Source organism: Solanum pennellii, chromosome 12, assembly GCF_001406875.1.
Source record: "Solanum pennellii chromosome 12, SPENNV200".
NCBI lineage: Eukaryota > Viridiplantae > Streptophyta > Magnoliopsida > Solanales > Solanaceae > Solanum > Solanum pennellii.
In genome coordinates, this window is record NC_028648.1 from 58,796,338 (window position 1) to 58,815,974 (window position 19,637).

General features: G+C 34.0%; 2 protein-coding genes and 2 long non-coding RNA genes across 6 annotated transcripts; 3 read left to right on the forward strand and 1 right to left on the reverse strand.

Annotated features, from left to right (window-relative positions):
* The first annotated feature begins 867 nt into the window (after positions 1–867).
* On the forward strand, positions 868–2,425 carry LOC107007404 (aquaporin TIP2-1-like). The gene is made up of 3 exons (XM_015206019.1): positions 868–1,085; positions 1,507–1,757; positions 1,838–2,425. Exons 1-3 carry the CDS (start codon positions 959–961, stop codon positions 2,204–2,206), a joined length of 747 nt encoding a protein of 248 aa, XP_015061505.1. The 5' UTR covers positions 868–958; the 3' UTR covers positions 2,207–2,425.
* Positions 2,426–3,187: 762 nt separating this feature from the next.
* On the reverse strand, positions 3,188–16,358 carry LOC107005748 (DNA-directed primase/polymerase protein). Of its 3 annotated transcripts, none has more exons than XM_015204403.2 (15): positions 16,252–16,358; positions 15,996–16,134; positions 14,834–14,982; positions 14,476–14,639; positions 14,234–14,380; positions 14,096–14,147; positions 11,669–11,843; positions 9,834–9,916; positions 9,395–9,607; positions 7,855–7,971; positions 7,408–7,567; positions 4,754–4,861; positions 4,449–4,514; positions 4,155–4,366; positions 3,188–3,626 (listed from the first exon to the last, which is right to left on the reverse strand). In XM_015204403.2, the coding sequence occupies exons 2-15, from the start codon at positions 16,048–16,050 to the stop codon at positions 3,540–3,542; spliced, it is 1,788 nt and encodes a 595-aa protein (XP_015059889.1). In that variant the 5' UTR covers positions 16,051–16,134; positions 16,252–16,358; the 3' UTR covers positions 3,188–3,539. The 3 variants fall into 3 exon arrangements, with proteins under 3 accessions (XP_015059889.1, XP_015059888.1, XP_027769119.1); XM_015204402.2 differs by having other exon boundaries at positions 3,188–3,629; XM_027913318.1 differs by lacking the exons at positions 3,188–3,626; positions 4,155–4,366; positions 4,449–4,514 and adding an exon at positions 4,532–4,642.
* On the forward strand, positions 14,990–16,257 carry LOC114075076. The gene is made up of 2 exons (XR_003575408.1): positions 14,990–15,505; positions 15,975–16,257. It is a non-coding gene; the product is annotated as an uncharacterized LOC114075076 (long non-coding RNA).
* A 2,285-nt stretch (positions 16,359–18,643) lies between the features above and the next one.
* On the forward strand, positions 18,644–19,637 carry LOC114075075. The gene is made up of 4 exons (XR_003575407.1): positions 18,644–18,792; positions 18,882–18,931; positions 19,013–19,209; positions 19,596–19,637. It is a non-coding gene; the product is annotated as an uncharacterized LOC114075075 (long non-coding RNA).

Sequence of the window (19,637 nt, forward strand, 5' to 3'; positions counted from 1 at the left end):
AAAAATTAAAGATTCTATATACAAATTGCCGATCAAATTTAAATCGAAAAACGAAAAATGTCAGCACAAATTAAAATTGAAAAAATAGTAAAATACATATAGATAAGATTAGTATAGGATATAAACCTAATTCTAATTATATAATTTTCACATTATCTAATTCATTTTATTAAGCTAATTAAGAGAAGACTAATTAAGGGCAGCTCAATTCTTATCCACAGAATTTAAATAAATCCAAAAGGCCACATCAAACAACCCCATTCTAGCATTCTCTTTGTTCATGGTCGGTCAGGCGCACTTTGTGGACCAAACCTTCCATTAATAAATTTGCTCCTAAAAGTTTTTTTGGTCAAAAAAAATTTAGTCAGAAAGATATTTTTTCTATATATTTTATCTTTTAAAATATTATTATATTTTTAATTTTAATATTTTTTAATTACAAATAAAAAAATATTTTAAAATAAAAATATTATAATTTTCTTAACTTTCTGGGTAATTCTTTTGTCCATTTATTATTTACCCAAGTTCCCCCTATCAACTCCATTTTCTAATCATTACTTTTCCATTACATTGGACCTACATTTCACATGCATATATTATTATTATTATTATTATTATTATTATTATTATTATTATTATTATTGCCTATCTTCCAGACACTTCTATTAAAAACATGTTAATGCCAGCTTGGAATATTATTTGTTACAAAAAAAAATTGATTGGATAGGTGTTGCCACATATGCAATTATTCCCTTATCTACACTACGTGAGGAGGAGTGAAAAACCAAAAAAAAATTATATTTATTAAATAAAATTTTATATTATATTTGTGTATTTCCTAGTATAAATATGTGACAATGAAAGAGCTTTTATATATTGTCATTTGAGAGCAAGCAAGCATTTTCTTAGTGTTTATTTTACTATAATTTCTTCTCTTTTTTGCGTTATAAATTTAAAAATGCCTTGCATAGCTTTTGGACGATTCGATGATTCATTCAGCTTAGGGTCTATTAAGGCCTACATTGCTGAATTCATCTCTACTTTGCTCTTTGTCTTCGCCGGAGTTGGTTCAGCTATTGCTTACAGTTAATAAAACTCAATCTTCCTCCTTAATTTACACACTTGTAGTATTATATTATCACTATATTTTAGCGTATCGTAACCAGGAGCGGAGCTAGCCTTGTGTTAGTTGGGTTTCATCACCTTTCGCTGAAGAATAATATTTTTTATACATGATTAAAGTTATTTAGTTAGTTCCTCTGTTTAATTCTTCAGATTTTGAATCTCCTTATTAAAAATTTTAGCTTCACCACTGATGGTAACATTAAGTTATTGCTAATTTCAGTTATTATATGCATAGTTAACTATAGTTGCTTTTTAGGTAACGATATTAAATTCGTATAGTTTACCCTTAAAGTCCACATTGTTACTTTGGTCATTCAATTTAAAAGTTATAAATTTTGAATCCGTCTCTGATTTCAAAATTTTGTAATGTATTAATTGCAGACAAGGTAACAGCTGATGCTGCTCTTGATCCTTCTGGGCTAGTAGCTGTTGCAGTTTGCCATGGATTCGCACTGTTCGTGGCTGTTGCCATTGCTGCTAATATCTCCGGTGGTCACGTAAACCCTGCCGTCACATTCGGATTGGCTCTCGGTGGCCAAATCACCCTTCTCACCGGTCTATTTTACTGGATTGCCCAACTTTTGGGTGCAATTGTTGGTTGTTACCTTCTCAAAGTTGTGACCGGAGGAATGGTAAGTTTTGTATTTTGCTGAATCGAAATTTATGTGGTATACATTATTACAAAATTGTAAATTTTTTAATGATTAATCAGGCGGTTCCGATCCACGGTGTGGCTGCTGGAGTAGGAGCTGCCGAAGGAGTCGTGATGGAAATAATCATTACATTTGCTTTGGTGTACACAGTGTACGCCACAGCAGCTGACCCGAAGAAGGGTTCACTGGGTACCATTGCACCCATAGCGATCGGTTTCATTGTTGGTGCTAACATTTTAGCTGCAGGCCCGTTCTCCGGAGGTTCGATGAACCCAGCCCGTTCATTTGGACCCGCTGTGGTTAGTGGAAACTTTGCTGGTATTTGGATTTATTGGGTTGGACCACTTGTTGGTGGTGGGTTAGCTGGTCTTATCTATAGCAATGTGTTCATGAACCATGAACATGCACCTTTATCAAGCGATTTTTAAGTTCTAAATTGATGATTTGTATGTTGTTTGAATTTATGTTGGGTCTAGAAATTGATTTGCCTTTTTTGTACGTAAAAAAGAAAGAAAAAAGCAATATATTGCTTTTCTTTCTTTTGTTTTGTTTTATGGTTGCTTTTTTTTTCAAGTTTTTGGTTTGCAGCTGTTTTTTGGTTGTTTAAATGATTTATGAATTTGGTGAGAACCGCTGCCCTTCTTTCATGTCGTTGTGCTTCTTATCTTTTTAAATTTTCTCCAATCGCCTTTTTAGGAGTGTTTTATTCTTCAATTGATTCAAATTCAATTAAAATTTAAATATAAATATCAAACATTAAAAAATTTCATTGTTGCCCTTTAATTATTTTTTAGCTCGAATATCAAAAAGAAAAAAGGAATCATGACCAAGTCACTAACTTGCTCCTTGGTTTGGCCATGAATAGCCAAATCAATGATTAAACTAAACCGACCAACAAATATAGCATTTTGAGATAGGAAAAACGAAATTGTTCAATTGGATAGTCAAATTAATCATTTTATTAAGAGCAAAACTAAAACTTACTCTCTCCGTTTCATAAAGAATTATCTGATTTGACTTGATACGAAGTTTAAGAGTATAAAAAAGACTTTTTTATGATGTGGTCATAAATTAAAGTTAGATTGAATGTATAAAATTATCCTTTGATTTTGTGGCCTTAAACATATCATCAAAAAAAAGAAAAGGAGGTCATTCTTTTTGAAACAGAGAGAATACTCTATCACTAAATATAGATATTTGTATTTTTTTCTGAACTCCCTAAACAGAAATTGCAAGTCATATAAATTAAGACAAAATAAATATTTTTTTATATTTTTTAAAAGTACTATCTAATGTGACTAATAGTACTTTCAATAGAATTTCTAAATATATAATTTTATTTCACGTTGAACATTAAATAGTTTAACCTTCCTACTCTCAATTAAGCGGAAATGAAAAGTACCATATTCTTTAACTAATAAGCTTTCACGTGCATCTACTGTTTAATTAGCTAGACACCAAAATATCCAACAGCATACTTACAAATCCATCTTACATCACCTAACTGTAGCTAGGCCCAATTTTATTCATCAAACGTCTCCTTTCCCTTTCATTTCTTCAAAAAAAAATTCAACTACGCCAAAATTAAACCAAAATAAATTTGATTTATTTAGTCGATTTGTATCGATTTTTACCCAAACCATGAACATAGCTAAATAGACTTGGAAATTGGAATGTAGCATTCCACCATGCACTGGTTTGCACCAACTAGTTGGACCTGGCTAGTTTTACAAGTTGAGCATTTTGCCAGGGCTGAAATGGCTAGGCTTTTCCAAAATACGATAGCTCGATCTGGTATGCAGTCTCTTCGACAGCCATCCACCACTCATCTTCTTCACATGTTTCGTCCTGCTTCAGTAACAAAAATGAAGAAGCTAGTCAGATACATCTAGTTCGCGTAAAAGAGGAAGAGATAAGTTCTTGTTTCAGTTAACAATGTACATCACTTCATTCCGCTAGACGCCCATTTCAACCCGCCCATACAACAGTTGCATCCACATTGATAAATCCTACAACTAGCAAGTTAACTTGCAAAGGTCTTACTTCTGTTCTAACACAGGCAAACAACTAACGATCTGCGAACAGCTAAACTGCAATATTGTCTAATTACAAAAACAAAACGAAGTAAAAGGGAACTAAAACTGAACGGGAGAAAACACATAACCCTTTATTGCTCAGTTACTGAGCCTCAGTATCACCTAAAGTTTGGGTTTTGCTCATTTAGATCCTATCATATCAATTTTCCCCAAGATCTGAGATTCATGATATACCTAAGCATATGATGAAAACTCACCTTTGTGGGACAGCTACTATTACAACAACAAATCAAGTATATTTGAAAAATATTCAAAAGAAGCTGGAGTGAAGATAAACAACCTCAGTAAGATCCAATGCTTTCTGTACGTTCTCAATGCTGTCTGCAACTCTTACAGCTTCAAGCCACCATTCTTTCTTGCAGCTGCTGAAAATACTTGTGTCACTGGTTACAGTTGGCTGCTCCTCGTCCATATTATTTCCAGGAAGATTGAAGGAAATGGATGAATGAGGTATAACATTGTCAGGGACAGGTCGTAAGGGAGATCGATAGCCTTTTAACATCATTAAAGGCTACAAGTCATCATTCTTTAGCCAAAAAGTTCAACTAATGAATGAAACAAGACCATTGCTTACCTCTGCAATCAGGATCATAGCACTTCTGATAATAAGCACCCCTTTGCAGATCAACTACGTACATAACTGACACCATATGTGAGGGGCAACGTTAAAAAAAAGCATATCATCGCACAGAATCTAAATTAATCAGTAAAAGATACTCCGAGCACGACTATATCTGATGTAACCAATAGAGAAAATGGAAACATGTCCTGCAAGGTGACCTTGGATGAGAAATAAAAGAGTGGAGAACGCGAGATCAAACAGATGTGACCACTACCAAAAGTTTTTTCCTTGCAAAAGTAATATTGGTGATGCATTACCATGATTGCTTTTATGTTGTCTGCCAATTCTTTCACAGAATCTATTCCTAGACATGCTGTAAACCATCAATGCATACTCAGAAAACCAATACCAACTTCGGATTTTTCCTGCGAAGAAATTAATAGAAAGAAAATAAGCAGTAATCCTTGATTCCATGCTCAAGACACATGTAGACTGCCAAAGCTTTTAAGCATTGACTAGCAGAAAACTGGAACTAGAACATTATCTGACATCCAAGCATCAAAACAATGAAGACAGTATGGCACAGAAAGGCACACGGGTAGTTCAGAGCAACAACTACTAGCATTCAATCCAAAGCTAGTTGGTCTCGGCTATATGAATCCTCATTTCAGTATTGTTCCTTCTGAACCCATTTCATTCAAATTTAGGTTCTCTTACAGGTTATCTATATTTTCCAAAGAAATACAAATATGTAACAAGATTTAAAAAACTCTTAGAAGTTGGACCTAATGTAAGTTTACCAGCATGACTAAAGACTTAAACCTGACTAGTTGATAATGCCTATATAAATCTTTTTCTTTCATTGTGTTCAAATTCACTAAATTTGTAATGATTTTAAGATATTGTAGGTTTTCGAGTCAACTTTCTTTTATTGTAGGTATTTCGTGACAACTTCTATGTTATTTTAGAGCTCTCCATTTTTGAACATCTTCAATCATTCTGATATCACCACAGATCGGTGTATCCACAGGTCGACATAAAAAATGACCAAACCACGTCAAATGACCCTCTATCATTTCATCTTTAATCAGTAACTTTACTTGTGCATTTCTAATCATACACTTACCTTAACATTTATATTTCTGCAACACTCATCTTGTGGATATGTTGGACCTTAAAGGCCCAATATTCACTCTCATATAATGTTATTGGTCTTACAATTGTTTTATACACTTACCAGACCTCCATGTCAAGTTCATACATCTCTCTTATGGAAATATCTAATGTCCCGAATGTCAGAATGATACCTATTAGATAATGCTATGGGTATGAATAAGAATTGATCCCACAGAGGTTCTGCACTACATAACTCATGCCTCACACAGGATAATCTCTCCAAAAGGAAATTCTGACTTGCTAACCGATGCTATTTCTGCCACAAGCACAGAGAAAGTGTCAACCACTTGCTACTGCACTGCCCATCTGCCTCAGACCTCTGGAATATGTTTTGTTGCTTTTTTGGTCTTTCCTGGGTCATGCCTTTCTCTGTTAGGAATAAGCCATCAAGTTGGAGTTCACGGATGTTGACAAAGCCATCAAGAGTATGTCGAAATGATCCCAATGAGTCGTATGTTAATATATGTATTAGGACTAGTGTTTGGTAAACCAAGAAGGCATTTGTACAAGTGTCAAGCACCCGAAACTATGTATGCTAATGTAGGAGGACTGTTTCGTTAATTGGGCAATTCCTCATGTTTCAACTTTAATGGAGTTGAAAAACCATTAAAGCATCTACGATTCCTTTTTGTCCAAAAACGCCAAAAAAATGAGGTAGATACCATTCTCCAGATAAACCTGATGGATTTACCAACACTTCATGCACTCCAGCTTTCATATGCATCTTTAACACTACATGGAATGGCATCACCCAGCTAAGTCCAAAAATCGAGTGAAACATGCTCCATAGGTCAGTTTTAAATTTAAAAGACGACGTTTTGTTCCCCCCTTAATCGATGTATTGATAATCTTGCATTCGTCATGTTGAAATTAGTGCATCATTTTATGCTGAAATTCATATGAAATAATAATACAAGAGGTCAAAATAAATTTCAGGTTAAAACTTACAAAAGAACTATTTCATCTATTATACCTCATTTCAGTTTTCCTTCTAGAAGTGTTCATTATCTAAAATAGTAAAAGAAATTATATATCTCATAAAATATGTGATTATGTTACAGAAAAAGTAGTTCACATCTTAATATAATCCAAAATTAGATTGGATTTTTTCTTTTTATTTAGGCCAAGGGTATGATTGGTATCAGCATTTTCATTTCAAACCAAACAGACTTTTAGATGATTGCACATCATATCTAAATGTTAATACAACGAACCAAACATTTCCTAAAAAGACAATTATCAAGTGGTTATAATTCACCATATAATAATCCTCATACATTTTAATCTTTCTATAACTTGTCCATGAACCAAATGACCCATCAAAGTACATAAGAAAAGAGAGAGAAGCAACTAGTACTCTGATAACAGTCAAAATCAGTAGCCAATCAAAATAATGGTGCAGACCTAGTAAATACCCCCTGAAAGCTCTCTCTCCTATCTAATTTTTAAAACAAAGACAAGAAAGAGAGGGAGGCCCATTCACAATTTGCAAGGTGTTCTGGCAAAACTGTAACATGAAGGAATGGGCACTTAAATTAGTAATATACTAATGCCTTTATCTTACTTCCTGCTATGAAGAAATATGGAGATAATTGCAGAAAGTAATTACAATATATACACACGAACAACATAAAACAAAGAAAATAAAAAGGAACAAACTATTCATATGCAAGCACGGTCCAATTTATTCTACAAGGCACGCATGTGAATGGAAAAAGATAAGGGTGAAGAGAAGAGGAAATAAAAGTCGTTCATGTTTGTCTGCTCTAAAGAAGCTGAAAGTCGCGGGTGTCACCTGGTATATTTCCAATTGAAGCAACAGACTCTACAAACACATCCAGATATGGGAACGGTGATTTTCCCGTCGAATAAGTTTTTGAAGGATCATCACTTCTACAAGCATTTAGGTCAAAATTCAATGAAACAGCAGAATGCCGTTGGAAACTCCTGGTAATCTGCATACAAAATGATTTTGAGCCCTTTAGAGTGCAATTAATTGAAGCTTTTCCCTAAACTATAGCAGCAGTTACATCTCTATATCTGACTACTGCAACTGGTGTCAAATTAGACTTCATATTATAAGTTATTGAACTTATTTCTATTCTTAAAATTTTGTCAAAAAATTTCTATTCTTAAAAGAAAATAAAAACATAGGAAGGGCTAAAATAAAGTTCATAACACAAAATGACAAAAGAATTTGTAATCCAAGTGCTACAAAAAATAGTACGTGAAGAGGAGCTACCTCTGTATCAAATTGAAGGGCCTTCATACAATCTAGATCCATTTTGCAGATCAGTAGCTTCTCAAAATCAGCATCCATATTGCAAATCAAGGAAGCCATAAAGACTTCTTCCTCGGACTGTTATAAATTGAAAAGTCTGTGGGGTTAAACTACAAGCACATATCACATGTAAAGCATACTAAACGGTTTTCATGGTTGGTTTTTAACAACCATGGACATACTTCCCATTTCCTTATCTAGAATATTTTGTAGCGATAACCTAAATAATAGGCTTGCCGTTAAACTATAGGGAGCATCAGATGCAGAGTAGAACACATATTGATCATTGTTGGTGTCTTATTTCTTCTCAAAGCATGAACTACCACTTATAGAAGCCAGCTTATGCTGGCTACTAGAACAAGTACACAATATGTGTAAAAATAACAGGTTTAAGCACATCCTCAAGTTTTAAGAATTCAAATTCATTTAACTACTCAAATTTTAAAAATTGGTGTCTCCTTCCACTACCATTAATATAGTACACATGTTAAATCAACATTTTAAACCTATATCCTATCAAATATTACCATATAAAATGAAACAGGAGTAAAATTTAGCACTTTTTAAAGAAGGAAGGAGGGTAACAACATTCCAGTATCTCACAAAACATAATAACCCATTGTCTAACTTTATACTGCTCTCCTCCAACTCTGGTGCAGTATAGAGAAGTAGAAGATATCCCCCCAAACAAAAGGAGGAATATAAAGGAATAATTATTCATCTAGTGCTGTTTGAGTCACTACATTACATCATAATGTTGAAAAGTTTTATGTTCTTCGATTGATTTGTGTTTTTCTTTCATTTACTATGTTATTTTGAGTACTAGAGATTTCTGGTATATAAGAAACCAGGACCCCTGTACTGACTTTCAGCTTTTTTTCCTTTGATAAGTAAGAGTTGGCAATGACTTTCAGGTATTCTCCTATTTTTTTTTATGACCATGGTGTCCGGGCACCTCGACTAATTCCATGGCATACCTGCCACCTCCCACTAGCAACAGGAATCAGGTAACTCTGTCCACCAAGGCTTGGAGCCTAGAAGAAATGGGAAGAATCACCTAGTGTTTTTTGTCTCCGGCTCTCTGCTGAGAATTGAATCTGAGACCTCATGGTTCTCGACCACTTCATTGACCACTAGGCCACACCTTTTGGTGCAGATCCAAGACATCTGTTAGACTACCTTTAGGAAAAGTTAGTTGAATGTTTCTAGCAGTAAGCAGGTGGGGCGATGATACGTACATTCAGCACAAAATTAAAGAAGATGTTAATATGATCCTAGTAGTTATGTGGTTTAACTTTAGTTGCATTTAAGTTTAAATGCTACAGATCTTTTCTCATCATCATTTACTACCACATATCTTTCTGATAGCTAAAATCTGAGATGCTATAGCAAGTTAACACAATCACCTAGTTAATTGACAATCATTTATGCAGAAGACAAATTGTCACCTACTAACATAATCAACCTAGTGATGAACACCATCAGAGTAAAAGTTACATACCATGTCCTTACATTTAAAACGTCCACTTGGAAGAAGCACAGAACTCTTCCCTGCTTTAGATGACAAGGCTAGGCGAAAGCAGCGATTTCTAGAGTAGACAGCTTTATCCACAAACAGCTGAAATGGAATATCAGTTGAGCTTGAATCCTTTGAGACGAAAAGCTTTCTTAATCTTCCATCATGTTCACTTATGCTAATGATCCTTGAACATATCTGACAATAGGGCACAAAACTGATAACTGAGAATAAGATAAACAAATTAAAATGACCAATCATTTGTAATAGTATTCTTCCGAAAAATATGAATGATGCACATGTTGTTAGACATAAGAAGTAACCAAAAAATAGTGAGACACAAGTGAACACCTAATTGGCCTGCACGAAATGATAAATTGAAATTAAACAGGACCTAAGTGGGAGGAACTGATGTGTATGATACCTCTGTAACAAATGCACCTGCATGTGAGTTGTCCTTGAAAGCAGCTTTTGGAAATCGGATTATTAAATGACGAGAAAATTTTTCTGCCAGCAAAGCTTTACATTAATATTGATTACTACAACGTAGAGAAGTTGTCGTACAATTTATTGATATAGCAAACGAGTATTCTGCATCAGATCATGTGATAGTTCTCCCATATACTATTCTTTACTGCAGTTCCTAACCAAATTGTGTGCCCCATTTGATCCACCAAAAGAAACTTCATCTACAAAATAATCATATCTGCTAAAACTGCTTCCTGTTCTAAATGCAGATTTTGCTTTAGTAATATGTTTGTGCATCAACAGTAAGATCCTGGGATATTGAAAATCAGTATAAGATCTAATGAAAAGTTGTTCCACAAAAAGAGAACATTTCTTCAAGTTGGGAAATAAATAAGGGAAGAGGTCCCAAGTTTCTCAAGAGTTAGGTGTGTTGAAGAGAGTTATTCTTTAATATGAACATCTACAAGCTTATTTCGGAGGTTAGAATCTTGGTAAATATTCTAGAACATGTATAATTATAGTAGAAAGCTTAATTTACTTCTATTGTAATTAGGTAATAATTCCCTTCCCTTTTTAGGACATGTAAAAGTAATTAATTAAACCCCAATAGCTTGAGGGATTATCAAGCTGAATTCCTTGCATTTTCTCTTCCTTTTTACATGGTATCAGAGCTTGGTTAAGGCCAACAACTAGAGGACCAATTTTCGCCCAGACTGGACCGGCATAGGTAGAGGGGGCAAGATTGGGCTGGGTTACGCTAAGAACCAGACCTGCTCGAGTTAATTTGGGTAATTGGTAGCCTGTAATTGGTAAACCTGGTAATGTCTAATCAGCCACACAATCAGTTAACCAGACCAGCCTAGTTTAACGGTAACATTTATTTTCTACTTTTAAGTTTTAAAAAGAGAAATCAGATATCTGATCGTTGGGGGCCTGGGCCAACGGTCCAAACCGGCTTGCACGGAAATGTTGGAACCTCTGTGAATATCCTAGAATATGTATAATTATAGTAGGTAGCATAATTCATTAAAAGAAATACTCAAATTGTTGTTAGGTATTGATTTTCTTTCCTTTTAGGACATGTAAATGTAGATATTCAAAACCCAAACCTTGGGGGAATAATCAAAGTTGAGTGCCTCTCATTTTCTTTTCTGTTTCACAGAGGTATTCATTAGTTACAAATAATGATGCAGGTGATAAAGCAAGTCAGATCAAGGGACAAGCAAGTGGACAAACATTACAGTGACGCATTGGTGCATCACAACCCATCTCAGTGTTCCACTTTAGTCTAATAACTGTAATAAGGTCTCTTTGCCATATTGGCCAGTGGAATCCTAATTTCACTTGCATAAACATGAGTTGAATTTTAAAAAAAGTTACACTTTACTAGGCTTTCATACCAGATATTCTGGCTTATTACCAAAAGAACAACCCATCCCAGTGTTCCACTTTAGTCAAATAAGTTATTTTTGCCATATTGGCCAGTGGAATCCTAATTTAACTTGCTTATACATATGAGTTGAATTAAAAAAAATTAAACTTTACTAGGCTTTCGTACCAGATATTCTGGCTTATTACCGAAGAAATGAGTAGACGGACATGTTTCACACCATACACTAAGCTATAGTGAGAGAAGTACTACTGCAACAGTGGGAGTCAATGGGCTGGTTGTTCACTAATAAAATACATATATACAAACAATAATATAAACATGCATACCTACATTATCATATTGACAACATACTGCGCAAAGATGAAATACTAGATAAAACCGTCCATTAAACATCCAACCTGCATTGGAGGAATCGAGCTCCACAACCCAATCATCGTTTCCTTCAAGACTGTACTTTTCCTTGACTGCATCAAAGATGACCTGTATGAGAAGGTCAACCATTTCATCTTCATTTTTATCCGGATTCTCTCTCTTGTTGAACTCCAGATCAAAGTAGAGATGGCATGGCAGTCCCTGAAAATAAGATATAACAGTTTGACATCTGCAGCGGCTCTCTTTTTTATTAATCAGATAAAGGTGGCATATCTCTCTCTCACACACATACAAAGCTAGTATACTAAAATCCCAAGTAATATTTTGACATAAAAGTGCACAGAATTCATCATGTGACAATCAAGGGAAGTTCAAAAGATTCTGGAAGGGACTTTCACTAAATCATTCCATAGCGGTGATAAAATTACAAAACTTACCTCCTGGATTACTATACAAACGACATACCCAGTGAAACCTCACAAGTGGGATCTGGGGAGGATAGAATGTACATAGACCTTACCCCTACCTTGTGGAGCGGTAGAGAGGCTGTTTCTGGAGGACCCTCGACTCACATACAACAAATCAAAGTAGGTATGAAAAGGAAAAACGACAGTGTAGAAAATACAACTATAAGAAAACAGTAACAACAAAATAGTGTGATAAGTAAAACACAATAAACAACAGATGATGATAGAAATCAAAAGCAAGAAAAGACAAAGCTAATAGTACGACAGTCATAAGCTTCAAAAAAAAATACTACGACAGTCACCACCAAGCTTAAGCCCGTCAAAAAGCAAAACAACACTTCACTACCTATTATATTTCTACCCTAATACACGACTCCCACTCTCTTTCATTTAACGCCATGTCCTTGATGAGTAGAAGTTGCGTCATGTCATGTCTAATTACCTTTTTCCAATATTTTTTCAACTTACCTCTACCTTTCCCAGTACTCACTACATCAACCCCTCGCACCTCCACACTAGGGTTCCTTTTCACATGCCCAAACAATCTCAATCTCGTTTCCCCTGTCTTGTCGACAACGGAGGTCACTCTAACCTTGTCCCAAAATCCTTATTCTTAATCTTATCACTATCTATCTCAACATCCTCATTTCCGCAACTTGCATCTTCGAAACGCAGGAGTTTCTGAATTGCCAGCACTCTGCCCCATACAACAAAGTCAGTCCAACCACTACTTTATAAACTTGCCTTAAATCCTAATTTCCGCAACATGCATCTTTGAAACATTTGGAGATTTTGAATTGTCAGCACTCCGCCCCATACAACAAAGTCAGTCCAATCACTACTTTAAAAAACTTACTTTTAAGTTTAGGTGATATCTTTATCACACAAGACTCCGGTGGCAAGCCTCCACTTCATCCATCTCGCACCAATACGATGTGTGACATCATCATCCATGTCCCCACTTCCCTAGATTAAAGACCCAAATAATATACACCATGGCACCTCATCTTGAATATCCTTCGTCAATTCATCCATTAACAATGCAAATAGAAACAAGCTATGTGTTGATCCCTAGTGCAACCTCATCTCATCTGGGAAGAGCACCGAATGTCCTCCCACCATTCTGTCCCGAGTCTTGGATTCATTATACCAACTAGTATACTTTAAGCATCCCGACATCTCGAGAAGACTTCCCGTAGGACTTTATCGTAGGACTTTTCAAGGCCAATAAACAACATATATAAGTACCTCCTTTCCTTATATCCTACACCAGTCTCCTCACAAGATAGATAGCTTTTGTAGTCAATCACCATGGCATGAATCCAAACAAGTTCTCGAAAATGGACACACCTCTCCTCACCCACATCTCCACCGCCCTCTCCCAAACTTCCATAGTGTGGCTTAGCAACTTGATACCACTATAATTGTTACAATTTTGGATATCACCCTTGCTCTTGTACAACAGAACCATTGTACTCCACTTCTATTCTTTGAGCATTGTCATTATCTTAAAAATGACAACATTAAACAACTCAGTTAACCACTCCATACCTTTCATGTTTGTGCTCTTCAAAATCTCCACCAAAATCTCATCTGGTTTAATCGTTTCCCCTGTTCATCCTACTAATAGCACGCTTAACATCCTCAACTTTAATACACCTACTATACCCAAAATCCCGATGTCTCTCAGGTGCTCTAAATCACCCTGCAAAATGGCTCTATCCCCTTCTTTGTTCGAGCGTTTCTGGAAGTATGATTGTCATCTTCGTCTTATAAGGTCTCTTCAACCAACATCTCCTCATCCTTGATCCTTGATGCACTTCACTTGATTATACGCAATTCTTTATTGTTTTAACAGGAAAACTACAAAAGATTACCTCCTATGTACTTCTTTACTATGATTCCTTATCAGCAGCAGCACCTGATTATAAATTTCATATCTATGCATTTCCTTATTGTTTTGACACGAAAACTAGAAAAGATTACCTCCTGGATAACTTCATAGTGGTGCCGAAATTTAGGATTCATAGTTTTGTACCTAATCAAAATTATAAACACAAAGAAAGTTTAGGACATGGGGAAGTATAATCTTTTTATATAACAGATAGAGCCGAGAAGACTCACCTTCTCCAGAACTCTTTATATGTGGACACGAGGAATCTTCTTTGACCATTCACATGATCCTGGTAACTGAAAACACGAGCATCAGTTTTCTCTTTTGCATACTTCATCGCTTCATCTTGCCTTGGAAATGTGGCCCATATATCTTGGCTGTTTAAACACAGGGAAGAATACTTTTTTTCAAAAAAAGCAAAATGCATGACCATACTAGTGGGTAAAAGTGATAAAAAATCATTTTCAATCACCTTAATTTATGTTGCTCGTCAAAATCTACACGGATTTCATTCAACAGCCGCAACAAACGAGCTGGTCTTTTTGGAGGAACTCCATGTGGAGAACCATAAAACACAAGGGGAGAGAACTGTGATGCTTTCTTAAGACTTTGTATCTTTGTTGTTGATGAAGTGGTCTACAAGAAGAATCTTTGAATTTCAGTTAGTAGTTTCCACCGGCATGGGATGTGCTTGAAAAATAGTACTTCTAAATACAATTTAAGAAACTACGTGTTTAAGAAAGTAAAGCTTATTATCAATGGGAAAGAAAAAGAAGCCATGAAATTTTGAAAAAAATGAAACATATTAAAGGAACAAAAGCAATATGTACATTTTGTAGGCAGAGTTCAACATCTGTTGCATTTTGGAACTTTCCCTTTGATCTTGATGAAAAAATATCTGAAGATGTTGATAGCTTTTCCAATGTATCATTTTGCTTCACAGTCTGCTTTCCCTTTTTCCTTTCTCTTATTGCTGAATCTAAAATTTGTATAAGAAACAATTAACAACCACATAATAGAGAAATATCAAAATTAAAGTTCACTTAGAATGTGGTCAAACAACAACTGAGGGAATAGTTGCGGTGCACTTTCAAATATTTTATATTTTTTTCTTTTATGGCCTAAGATCGCAAAGAAACCACACTATACAGCACCATATGTAAAAAGTTAGGGTTTGATTCTTTCCATAAGATATGACCCAAATTTGGGCATACGCAAAATACTTGTGATGGCGAACCAATTGTTCTTGGAGCCAAAGAACAAAAGTATTTTCTCTTATTCTTTTTCTTTACTTGCAGACCAAGTATTTTCCCTATAAATATTGTTCTTCTTCCTTCATTTAAATCATCCCCCAATTTTTAGAAACTCTTCTTTGTAAGTGATAACAGTGAGGTATTCGTTTGGAATATATTTTTGGGATTAATCAAAGTTCTATCTCTAATTTGGTACTCCCTTTTGTGTACAGGTTGTTAGAATAAATTTGCTCCTCTCCGCTTGTTGATGTAGGTCACATTGGTTGAATTTGTGCCTCCTATTATTTTGTTTACAACTTACCATTACTTATGTTCGTATAACATTGTTTGGCTTCAATTCCGCACTAGCTGGATTCCATATTCTAATACTTGCCAAATTTTGCTGCTAAACTGGAGCAGCTTTCTTACCAGCTATTGAGCCCTATTTTTTATAAATAGACCATAGTCAAAATTCAAGTCTTGCAAGCATTTCTGACATGTAATATACAGATATTACTCCGAAAAAATGGTGAACACAGATCTTATATAGTTCAAAACAACCCTTTGGCTAGTCATACAACAGTAAACCAAAAAAAGATCAAATTTTGAGAAAAAACAAACTTTTTACAACTAGGAAAAATACCAAACCAGTCATTATATTTTCCTTTTGGCATCAAAATGTTATTCTTCAAATGGAAATAGGGAGGAAATTAAAAAAAAAAGTTTTACATAATTGCAGTGTAAAGGGAAGAGCGATTACGAGGGGGAGAAATGCCGCATTTGAAGCATTCAAATAAGCGATCAACGTCGTCCATTAGGCAGCAGCAGCAGCGGCAGGGAGGAAGATCATTACATTCAAGAGTTCATCGACTTGGAGCGTGAATTGAGTCCAATTTAACCTTCACATAACCAGTCAAAGCACATTCTCAACTAAAATCGCTTGAATTACAAAGCAGGAAAACTTTAGCAAAAACTAAAAATTCGACATCGATTTGAATAGATTGAAAACAAAATACCTTCAATTTTGCTGCTATATATTAGTCCTGTGTCTGCATTGAAGCTTCTTTGTTGATACCATCAAGGAGACTTTGCTGTTTGAAACTTTGAATTCGCGAGAGGGAAGAGATGCCGCGCCGTTTTGGAGAAAAGAGTGTGGGCCGGGTCGGTCATGTTGGGCTCGATTTGGTGAGCAAAATGGGAGGGAGGGAGGCGAATTAGATTTGTTTAGATAACTATAACGATAAATTTTAGGAAAAATGACAGAAATCTAAGTTTTAAGTTCTCTTATTATCATTATTCCCAATTAGTCTCACAAATTTCTAAAATTCCTCATTTTCGCGCATCAGATTAGTGTATCAGCATATCGAATCAATGTATCTCGCGCATCAGATTAGTGTATCATGTATAAAACGTACATCAAATTAGTGTATTATGTATAAAATGTAATATATCTTGCTTAACGATTAATGTATCTCATGCACCAGATTAATGTATCAGCGCTAATATTATTGTATCAGTTTGAGGAATTTCTGTAATTATAAACTTATAAGGGACAAATGGTAATTTTACCCTTAAAAGTTTGTGATTTCTGTCATTTACCCTAAATTTTAGGAATCACATAGTTTTAATATAAAATTACAATCTATAATCCTTTAAAAAGCAATACAAAATGGATATAGTAATATTTAGCTCGAATACATTAATGAATATCTTAGATACATTATAAAATAATATGTAGCTTGGATACATTATGAAATAAATTGGATACATTATATGTAGCTTGTATGCATTAATATGTAGTTCGGATACATTAAAAAAATAAGAGATTTTATCGGCTTTTATAAATGGGCAACTTTCACATATAGCAAACAAAAAATTCATATTTGTATGCTATAGCAAACTTTGCATAATTGCGCTCCATAGCAAACATAAAAACTGTATAGTTCGCTATACATATACAAGTGTATAATCCGCTGGCCTAAATTGTATAATTCGCTGGCCTAAATTGTATAATTCGCTGGCCTATTTCGCTGCAATTGTATAATTAGCTTTGCATACAGTTGAATCGAATTAAAATGTATGTATATTGCATAATTATAAGTGTATAGCAAGAAGATATATGTTTTTCTCACTTTATACAAAAACAGAAACACAATATATACACTTCTGTTGTATAAAGCTAGAAAAAATTGTATTTCACTGCAATTGTATAATTCGCAATTGTATAATTCTTTGGCCTTTTTCTCTGCAATATTTGAAGTAAAATGTTTGTAAATTGTATAATTAAGTGTATAACACGAAGATATACATTTTTGCATGTGTATATACAATGTTCTCTCGCTTTATACAAAACAGAAACAGAAATTATACACTTCTGTGTATAAAGCGAGAGAGGCGAGAATGAGAGAGTGGCGAGCGAGACTTTTGGGAGAGAGACGCCTGGCAAATTTTTGCCAACGTTTGCTATGGAGCACAATTAAATCAAACCCTAGCTATTCCATTTAATTTAGGTTATTAGTTTGCTATTATATACAATTTTCCCTTTATAAATAGAATGGAATATTGGAAATAAGAAAAACAAAGACGTGTATTTTAGTAATTTTTCTTTACTATAAATTATATCTAGAATAAATTTATATAATTTTAATTCTATTTATCCGAAGATATATGCATATATCTAGATGCATTAAAATATGTTAAAATATGTAATATTGCATACAAGAATGTATTTTATGTAAGGAAAAACTACATAAAATGGCAAACTATATTTTATATTAAAATAATATAGCTATACTTCCATAAATTTTTATTTTATGACTATATTTAATTAATAAATAGCAAATAAGTATTAAATAGCAAATAAATATTAAATTATCCTAAAAAATATATTATATGCCCATAATTTAAGGAAGTATTCATTCCTTATTAATTGATCTTTCAGCCTCACGTTTCTCTCTCTATAATATAATCTCATATTAATTACATTCCATATTAATGATTTTTCACGCCTCCCGTTTCTCTCTCTTTAATATACTCCTATATTAATTAGTATTACTCACGTAATTAATTATGTTCCTATTTTAACGTTTTTATTCCTTCTATAATAATTATGGTTGTATTCCTTCCATAATTTTGCATGCACGCCTCCATTTATATTTTTACAGCACATAATTAGTACTACAGAGAATCTATTTTCAGCTTTTTACTTTATCTCTTAAATCCTACCAAAAATCTGATTTCTAGTCTTTTTCCAAGAAACCATAGCTATAGTACTACAGCACGCCTAGCTTCAATTAAAGAAGCTATTTTCACGTCAATTCCAAGAAATTTTTTTTTCAGCCTTACGCCTAGCTTCAATTAAATAAGCTATTTTCATGTTAAATCCAAAAAACCTTTTTTCAGCTTACTACTTATCTCTTAAAATCTGATTTCTAGGGTAGTCATTTTCTAAGAAACCAATTTTACAGCTTCAAAATTATATCCAAAATCCTCCCAAAATCAAAGTTACCATAAAATTCTTAATCAATTAGATCTCTATCAAGCTTCCACGAATTTAGGTTTTATTTTTTCAAATCAAATACGCAACATTGCTTGATTTTCGGAAATATTTATGTTGTTTAATATTTATTTATTTTTGATTTTTTAGGATCTGGGTTGTTATGTCTAAACGAAATAACACAAGGATAATCACAAGAGGTACCAAATATACATTACATAACATGGTTGAAATACCATCTTTTGACCTAGGTATAACTCAGATTAAAACACAAATTTCAGGATATACTGCTGCTATGGAATTACATAAGAAGTCGAAAGATGAAATAGTAAGGACTCCTTCAAAAAGAAAAGGGTCAACGGTGAAAGCGATTCAAAAAAATTGTTACAAGAGGAGGAAAGTAAAAAATGTAGTTTCCGACATGATCGGAGAACATGCAGTTAATGAAGAACAAGACGAAGTCAGTGAAGAATTAAAGGTATGTACATTTTTTATTTTTTTTATTTTTTTGAATAATTTTTGCATATGTACATGCAGTGTACTTTAATTTGTAAAATTTACTTAAATGAATATAGTTTTTTTGATTATGATATAGTATTTATGTTGTTCAATGGTGGTAACTGTAGTGTAGATATATACATGCATTTAATTTTGTAAAAAGTACATAAGTGGATACATCTTGTATGAGATATTTTTGAGTGAATGTAGGCAGTGATGTAATGTATACTGGTTGATGTAATGTATGCAGGTTGCATGTTATAGTGATGTATATTGTGTTATAATGTAATGAAAGTCGAACAACAAAGGTTACGTTGAGTATATAACAAGAAAGTTTATTTAAAGATACATGTTTTATAATTACAGGGTATCAGATTCCATGTATTGGCTCGCCCAATTAAACCACCA